The following is a 9,025-nucleotide window of genomic DNA, read 5'->3' on the forward strand; positions in this document are numbered from 1 at the left end:
TGAGCAAAGTGGGCTAACATAATCAAAGTTCTGTATGACATACGCCCTCCTCAATATCTTATGAGAATTAATATGAGTTATTTCGGAAACAGGCGACTATTTTGTGATATTGATGAAGGCAGCGAGAGCTACTCTATTTCAAGCGAAATACCCCAATGCTCGGTTCTAGATCCCCTTCTATGGAACCTAATATATGATGAGGTGCTAAGGTCACACTAACCAAAAACCGTTAAATTAATTGCATATGCAGACGACATTATTGTGGTAGCAGTGGCAAAACACCTACATAATCTCCGAAGCAAATGCAATGAGTGCATAAACAGTCTGCGCCAATGGTTCTCCTCATTGAGTTTAAAACTGGCTGAGGAAAAGTCTTGCTCATACGAGTAAGTACTGGAAGAGTGGAGGAAAGTATATTTCTCATCATAGGGTGGTGTGATACTCATTCAGAGCCACGACTAATGTATCTGGGAGTAATAATATACTCAATGCGCAAATTTAAGGATCGCCTGGAATATACTGCTGGTAAAGCTAATAAAATCTGAACGTCTTATCAAAAATGATGGGCTGTGTGCATTTAAGCCGGTGTTTAGACGCAAAGGTAATCAGATCTGTTGTATTATGTGCGGCGCTAGACATTAAAGCATATGCAAGACAAGTAAGCACAGGATTATCTATCTTAGTTTTCCGAAAAATATGAAACGATGCTGCTGAAGTAGTAGCTAGTATAATGCCTCTTGACATCCATCCGTCTATAGGAGTCAAAAGAGAAGAGAGAATCAAAAGCTTAGTAATATGACAGCAGTGGTGGCAAACCTCACTCAAAGGGCGGTGGGCCCACAGGCCATACCATACATCCATTCCTGGATAGACAGACGACGTGGGCACTAGGATTTCCATCTAACCCAAATACTAAGTGGACATGGGTGATTTGGAAACTATCTGGACAGATTCCAAATTCTTAGTCCAAATTGTCCGACGTGTTCAGTATGTTTTGATGTCTCTGAGCATGTATTTTTGCGTTTTCTTTTTAAGTACAAGGGAAAATTTTAAAGCTACACTCGGATATAGTTGCCCAATCTGACCGAATCCGGCAAACGATCAATAGAAAATCAAAACACACCTACACATTAAATTTCATTCGGATATCTCAAAAACTGAAGAACAAGTTTTATAATTCTGGAAAAACGTCACTCTCACACGCGATTTTTCCATTTTTTTTAGCTCCCTGTAAATCGACCCACTCTAATATTTATACATATAAACAATATTTTTTCAAAATGTTTAGTTGGTAAGGAGTTTATCAATATTTCCCAAGCTCCCAAAAACTTCTTGCTACAAGAAAGGTAGGCGCACGTAAAAAAATATAAATAGAGGCGTGCCTCTAAATATAACTAAAATACTTTTATGTAATATTGTATATATGTATATGAGTTATATTATTCAAACCCTTAAAATTTAAGGAATTTACTATCATTTACTTAATTATTTACATTTTGTGAAGCATTCCCTCTTCATTTTTCACACATTCAGCATAAACTCATACACAAGCACTGAATATTTAATTATATTAAGACTGATGTATACAGTTCGTTTAAATGTTCTCAGCGATTAAATTTCACTCTCATAAGTGGTCAATCATTACAAATTGTATCAAGTGTGAGAAAAATCATCCACAAGGTATTTAAAGCAAATTAACCCATTTTACTCAGTGTTAATGGAAATACATTGTACGTTTGTATCAATCAACAAAAGAGCATGAGTTAATCGCAAAATGATAGGAAGTTATGAAAGGATTAAAGTAAAAATAAAAAAAAGAAAGGAATGAAATTTTGTTTTATGCTTTAAAGAGTATTTATTGTTGCGATTGAGTAGAAGAGAGGGAATTCATTACAAGAAGCATAATAAAATTTTTTTTGATGTTGTGAGAAAAAATAAGAAACAGGTAGGGTCGGGCTAAGTTTGGGTGTATACGAATATTTTAATTCATGCGACTTGCAAAGGTCAAAGGCCAGTAAATTTATTCAGGTGATGGAAAAACTTTGTATTAACAACTGTTGCGAAGGAATCTATTGTTCGACTCAAACCGTGAATAATAATAGTGACTATTTATGTATATATAATCCTATACCTATCTAACTCAGGTTTAGGTGATATATACAACAGTTAGGTGAACAAAACTATTCTACTTTGTAGCAACATGTTCCAAGAGTATAAAAACGGTTGTTGTACACAATTTGAGTTTTTAATATTATTTTTGTAATTTCACTCTCATCAAATATTTATTTGAAAATAATTTGTTTTGGCTTAATAAAAATATATATTTGCATCAAGCTATGCACTTACACTTACAGACATATGTTTGCCTTTCTTTAATTATTCAGCATAATTACAAATAACTAATTTAAAATGATTAAAATAAACAATTGTCTGACTTTAAATCACAAAGGCAATTTGGAAAGAGTAATTTATACGCCTGCCAAGTTTGTGGAAGTGGGTTATAATATAGGTTGGCCTCATTTAAAAGCAGTTTGCGTTTTGGACAAATAGAATAGAACAACATATGTGGTATTTTACTCTGAAATACAAAATATCTAAAAAAGCAGCTTATTGTGGTTTTAAGGAGCAAATTCTAAGTTTTGGTACTGATTAACTGATGAAGTGCTTTCAAAAACAAAGACTAGCTTGAAAACTACTTGGGAAAAGTAACTTTATATTTTGTACTGCATATTCTTCAGAAAAATCGGTAATGATCTGTTAACAAGCCAGTATACAAATTCAATTATGCTAAATCGCAGAAATTATAGAAAATATTTGAGCTACATTTATCAAAAAATTAATTTTCAACGAATATTCTTTATATGAGCGTGGGGTCATTTGGTGTGCAATTTGGGGTGGAAGAAAAACTTAGTCATCAACGGGTTCCTGGCCGAGCTATTCAATTACGGTAGCGAAGATCTGGTTGGGTAAAAGTACGCCCGACGTATGGAACTTAAGTATGCTCCACCTAATCTACAAAAAGGACAAAAAGAACCACACAATCGGCGCGAATTACTGTGAAATAAGGCTCCTTAATATCGAATATAAAGTTATATCTAGTCTAGAGTGTATAAAACTGACTCCCACGGTCCTTATCGGAGTACCTTTTGACCTGGAAAATCGACAATTGAGTAGATATTCACCATACGCTAAATCTTAAAAAAGAATCACGAAACAATATATGACCGCACTACCTCATCATCGATTTTGAAGTTGCCATCGACGGAAGGGTCTCACCGAGCCGTTCGATGCTAATCAAGGTTTTAGACAAGAAGACCTCCTTTTGTGTGATTTCTTCAAAGTATTGCTGGGGAATATAATCTAAGCTATATAGCTGAATAAAGAAGGTACAACATTTTATAAGAGTGTACAGCTGCTAGTGAACGCCGATGAAATCGATATCATTGGCCATAACAACCGGGTAGTTAGTTTTGTTTTTTCCTGACTGGATAAAGCAGCGAAGCAAATGGATCTGATGGTGAATGAGGTCAAGACGCAATATCTCCTGTCATCAAACAAACAATTATCGTATTTATGGTGTAGCTTACATTTCACCGTTGGCAGTCATAACTCTGAGATCGTAGCTAATATCGTCTATCCTCGAAATCCAACGCAGAATCATTTCGTTTTTGTGTCATTGCCCTGTGATTTTGCTCATGTCAGGAAGCTGCTTACTATGTCATATAGCTGTCATAGAAACTGAACGATCGAAATTAAATTCTTAAGATCAGACTTCTTTCGACAATGTATCGGCCCGAAATTTGGCATGGATTTTTATCCAAGACAAATCTATAATCTCTGTGAAAAATTTTATATATCGTATTACTATAGCATATACAGGGCTTTTTCATAGGGACGCTACAAAAGAAGAATATAGGGACAGCAAATGACGCCATATTTTTTTCTTTTTGACATTTTGCTTCAGTAAGTTTTGCCATTTTATTATGGAAATATATACGATTCCACAATCAACAACCAGTCGAAATTATTAAAATTTACTACCGAAATTCGGAGTCAGTGGCCTCTACTTTAAGAGCGCTGCGTCCAATTTGTGGCCGTTATAATCGTCCAGTCAGATCAACAATTGAGCGTCTAGTGGAAAAATTTTAACCCACAGACACAGTACAAAATGTTCACGTGCCAGTGAGACAAAGAAGTACTAATAGTATCGAAAAATATTGCTGACGCTAGCGCACCAATTGAAGAATACCCAAATCAGTCAAATTGACGCAAGAACTGAAGCCGCTTGACTACCAGAATCGTTGTATGTTTCTGAATTGGGCTGAGGAACAACTTGAAAGAGATTCGGATTTCATCGAAAAATCATCTTCAGCGATGAATATCATTTCTGGCTGTACTCCATGAGTCACCATTGTATCCCGAAAAATTACGGTTTCGTACGGTTTATGGGCCCGCGGCGTCACTGGGCCGCACTTTTTCCGTGAGGATCAAGACCGGCACGTTACTGTGGGAATCGCAACCGCTCAATGATAACCGAATATTTTTGGCACGAATTAGATGATATGGTCTTGGATAATATGTAGATCCAACAAGATGGCGCCGCAAGCCACACAGCGAGTGTCACAACCGATTTATTGAAAACAAGGTTTGGTGAATATGATATCTCACGAAATCGGCCTCAAGTCTATGGCCTATGCCAACAGGCTAGCGACGATTGATGAACTTCGTACGAATATCGAACGTGATATTGCAACAGTACCGGCCGATTTATGTTTGAAAACCGTCGAAAATTGTGTTCAGCGTCTGGACTTTCAAGCGTGTCCGTGACGGCCATGCAAAATAAATCGAGTTCCATACATAATGGCATCGAATGTGCTTTCACAGGAATAAAGGATTGCATTGGTATCTCAATTCGTTTTCGTCCTTATTAAAAAACCCGTTATTATTGATATTATTTGCTTCATCTTGTTGTTGTTGTTAAGCGAGCTGAGCTGAATTAGTTATATTTTCTGTACCACAATTCTTTGCATTTATCGTCCTTTGGACTTTCCAATGTCGCACACATATGCACACATACACCTGCATTTTAACATGACAATATTTACAAGCCGAGTCAAAAATTTAATTAATATTTAAGTAGCTATTAATGCTATGAAATTTTAATACAACAAATTATGAAAAGGCAAAAAGGAAACTGCTCAAACGACACCGGATTGAGCATATATAAATACAACAATAATTTGGGGGCGGTATTCAGTAAGTTTTCTCAACTTTACACTAAAACACTCATAGGACTGGTTGAAAGATGGATTACTTTGTGCCTTTGCAGTTCGACAATCGGCCCATTAAATTACCCATACAGGTAGCGGGTTACAAATTCAATTTCCTGTGGCCACTCAAGGAGGATGCTGGCATCTTAAGTCGCCTCGTCAATTACATATGCCTCAGTGTGAGCGTGCTCTGCTACATTGGCACTATTGTGGGTGAGTAATGATTACGGAATTTGCATTCCACACTCAGTAAGCAAGTATTTTGTTCACACCGCAGGCGAGTTTACCTTCATAGGCGAGAATATCGGTGACATAGCAGCCGTGGCTGAGTGCCTGTGCACCTCTTTTATGGGCGTCCAATACATAATACGAATATTTGTGCTGCTCAGTCGACAGCACGCTTTGCGAGAACTGCTTCGAAATTTCTATCGTGACATTTACTTTACGCAGTAAGTATGCCGTTATGCGAACTCGCAATTTCTGCTTATAAAACCATTCGCATATTTACGGTTTTAGCGCTGACGATGCAGCGCTGTACAAGGAAATCAACTCGATAATGCGTTTTATGAATATATTTACGCAATTCTACTATGTGCCCATGATGCTGATACTCGTGCTGTACGTGTACGATGTGGCAAGCGTGGGGCTGGCGTCACCTGACAAACCATTTATCTATCGCATGTCCTTTCGTTGGTATGACGCACAAGTGCCGCTGCAATTCATCATCACCGCCATCTATTCGGGTTGGCTGACGATCTCGTGTGTGACAATATGGACCGCTGAGGATTATACGCTCTGCTTGGTGCTCTGCCATGCCAGTTTTCGCTATAAGAAATTGCGTTTGGATTTGCAGCAGCTCCTGGAGATGGCACGTGCTGATCTGAAGTGCGGCGAGACACCTTGCACGAATCAAAATTTGCATATAGCCTTTCGGCGACGTCTTCGTGAGATTTTTCGACGCCAGCAACGTTTGAATGGGTAAGAGGCACGTACATACTATGTATTTATGAATGTGAGCGTATGTTAGGAGATAGGTAAGTGGTTGTTCACAAGAGTTGTCCGATAAGTACTTAGCTTCAGTTGAATCGAACTCTTCGCTTTGTTTTGTCCGAAAAAAAAACAATGCCGGACGGTGAGTCGACTCTAGTTTTTAAAAGTGAAAACGCATAGAGAAATTAAAGAACACTTGGATGCTGTTTTTTGTCAAGCTCCTTGATGAGAAGAGTCCAGGTGCCATAATGTCCAAGATCCTAGTCCAAGATCTAGAATTATATATTCTAGAAAGTGTGAGAGATAACTGAACAGTTCTCATTGAACGCCTACCGCCGCCGATAATGTGTCAAAGTTTCATATTGGTAGACAACTAATCCAAAATGTGGGGGAAAACCGAAACAGTTGTCGGCTGAAAATATTGCATGTATCATATTTACACTGCATAAAGTTTTGGATATGAGAAAGTTTTACTACGGATAACTGTGAGACTACTTCGCAGCAGTGTTTGACACTGTTTAAGTACGATCCGAAGAATTTTCTCTGCAGTTTTGTTATTGTCGACTAAAGATGAATCTACTGTCATCGGAGACTACGAAATAGTCGACACTAGGAATCAGAAAAGTGATGGTTATTGCTTAATAACTAACAAGATGTGATCTGCATTCCATACTTGGAGAAAACTAAAATGATCACATAGATCAATTAACATACAATTATGATGTCGAATCGAATCGAGATAAACGTGTTTTCACTCTTTGATAATGCAAGGGCCCACAACTCGGCCAGCCCCCCGACAAATTGCTGAAGCAACTGCACTACGAACTACCTTATTCGACGATCTTGTGCGTCTTCCAAATTTTAAAAAGTTACTGCCACGCAAACATTAGTCGAATGAAGTCGAGTGGAGGATGTAGTCATGTGTAGAAGTTCACCTCAGTGAGCAAAGCTCTCTGATCGCCATTCACTTGGGAGTGGCTAAAAACGGTTCTTTTACATATGACTCAAGCAGCTTACGACTTCCGGTCTTAGACCAAGTTTCCTCTGGGTAACCAAAGGAAATCCGTTTGAAGGCGAACCATCCGTCCCCAGGGTTGTGAATTCCCCGCTAAACTAATACGACTATGTAAACTGATGTTGAGCAATACCAAAAGGTTCGTCAGGATCGGAACGGACCTCTTCGAGCCGTTCGGTACCAAACGAGGTTCTAGACAAGACGACTCCCTATCGTGCGACTTTCCCAATCTACTGCTGGAGAATATAATTCCTGCTGCAGAGCTGATTCGAAAAGCCACTCTTGCCATCAGGTGATCTCTCGACGAACAAAGACCAAATTCCACAAGTCACTCACTACTCCCGTCCTGCTATATGGTTCAGAGGCAAAGACGATGACAACATCTGATGAGTCGATGCTTCGATTTTTCGAGAAAAAGGTTCTTATTCTGTAGGCTCTACTTATTGGACAACCTTCGTATTAGCACATCATTGTATTTTAGCAGCGTTGTCAAAGGCAATTACCGAGTACCCCAGCGTCAGCTGCATATGTTTTTACACGCATTTCCTCCCATATCCTTAAGCTTAATGCTCATATATCATTGGTGTATGCTTTTTGTTTCTTATTTAGTTCGCTGTGCTTACGCAATTTCCTATTGCAGCTTCGTCGCCGAGGCCAAGGCTCATTTCACCCACCAAATATTCTACATTATGTCCTTTGGCGTTTTGCTGCTGTGCGTTGTCTCCTTTCAGTTTCAGAACGTGAGTATGCCAACTCGCATACGCATTTAAATATTTCCAACATTTATTACAATTATTCTCTCTGCATTTTTTCTACGCGCGCTCTATTATAGGGTCCAATCACTGTGGCGTCGAGCAAATACATTTCCTGGCTCATTTCGCAAACTGCGCAGTTTCTGTTAATTGGCTATTTCGGTCAAATGCTGATGGATGAGGTATGGCTTAGGGTTTTCATTACTTCTAATATCATTAGATACTTCTAATTTATGTGTCTCAATATGCTTAAATATACAATTAAACCGCTTTTTAATGCTCGTTTGCGGCTCGTTATTTTCGCTTCGTTTTTGCATAGACCACGGAGCTGCGAAATAGCTTCTACTGTTGCCGCTGGGAGGATTTGCTGGTGCTCGGCGATCCGCATAGCAATAAATTGTTGTTGGGTGATGTACAATTTGCCATCATGAATTCTCAGGAACCCATCGTTTTCGATGGCATGAAATTTTTTCCGCTCACTTACAGCACGGTGAGTGCGGTAAGTATTTTGGCGGGGGAGGAGACATTATGTGAATTTGTGATGTTATTGGCTATATTGACTTTCAGGCTCTTCGTTCTGCTGTGTCGTATTTTATGTTCCTGAACACTATGAATGGCGATAATTGATTTATTGCAATATTAACTAATACTTATTTATTTCAAGGAATACTTCGATAAATACAGTTGAATATATAAGTATGTAAATATATTAAATAATGGAATGAATTTATTATTATAGGGAAAAAGAGTAATACAAATTATAAGATGGCATCCCTACACCTAAACCCCAATTATTTGCAATTTGTAAAAATTGTCCTTCCGCCCGCTCTAACTGAGACCGCGAGCGATCTTCGACTTGAAAAAGAAGGTCATCCCCATAAGCACAACACTTAAAGAGTGTATCGAGCTGCCCAAGCAGAGATTACGTCATGAGATCTCAAATATATGGACCACAAATGGAACCCTGTGAGCGGCCACAAACCATGCGAGTAGAGAGA

The 9,025-nt window shown here is 38.5% G+C and overlaps 1 protein-coding gene across 1 annotated transcript; it reads left to right on the forward strand.

Annotated features, from left to right (window-relative positions):
- Positions 1–5,273: 5,273 nt before the first annotated feature.
- Positions 5,274–8,711, forward strand: LOC120774855 (odorant receptor 35a-like). The gene is made up of 7 exons (XM_040104677.1): positions 5,274–5,483; positions 5,548–5,719; positions 5,787–6,248; positions 7,916–8,015; positions 8,108–8,209; positions 8,347–8,526; positions 8,595–8,711. The coding sequence occupies exons 1-7, from the start codon at positions 5,306–5,308 to the stop codon at positions 8,652–8,654; spliced, it is 1,254 nt and encodes a 417-aa protein (XP_039960611.1). The 5' UTR covers positions 5,274–5,305; the 3' UTR covers positions 8,655–8,711.
- The last annotated feature ends 314 nt before the right edge of the window (positions 8,712–9,025 follow it).

This window comes from Bactrocera tryoni, chromosome 4, assembly GCF_016617805.1.
Source record: "Bactrocera tryoni isolate S06 chromosome 4, CSIRO_BtryS06_freeze2, whole genome shotgun sequence".
Classification (NCBI taxonomy): Eukaryota; Metazoa; Arthropoda; class Insecta; order Diptera; family Tephritidae; genus Bactrocera; species Bactrocera tryoni.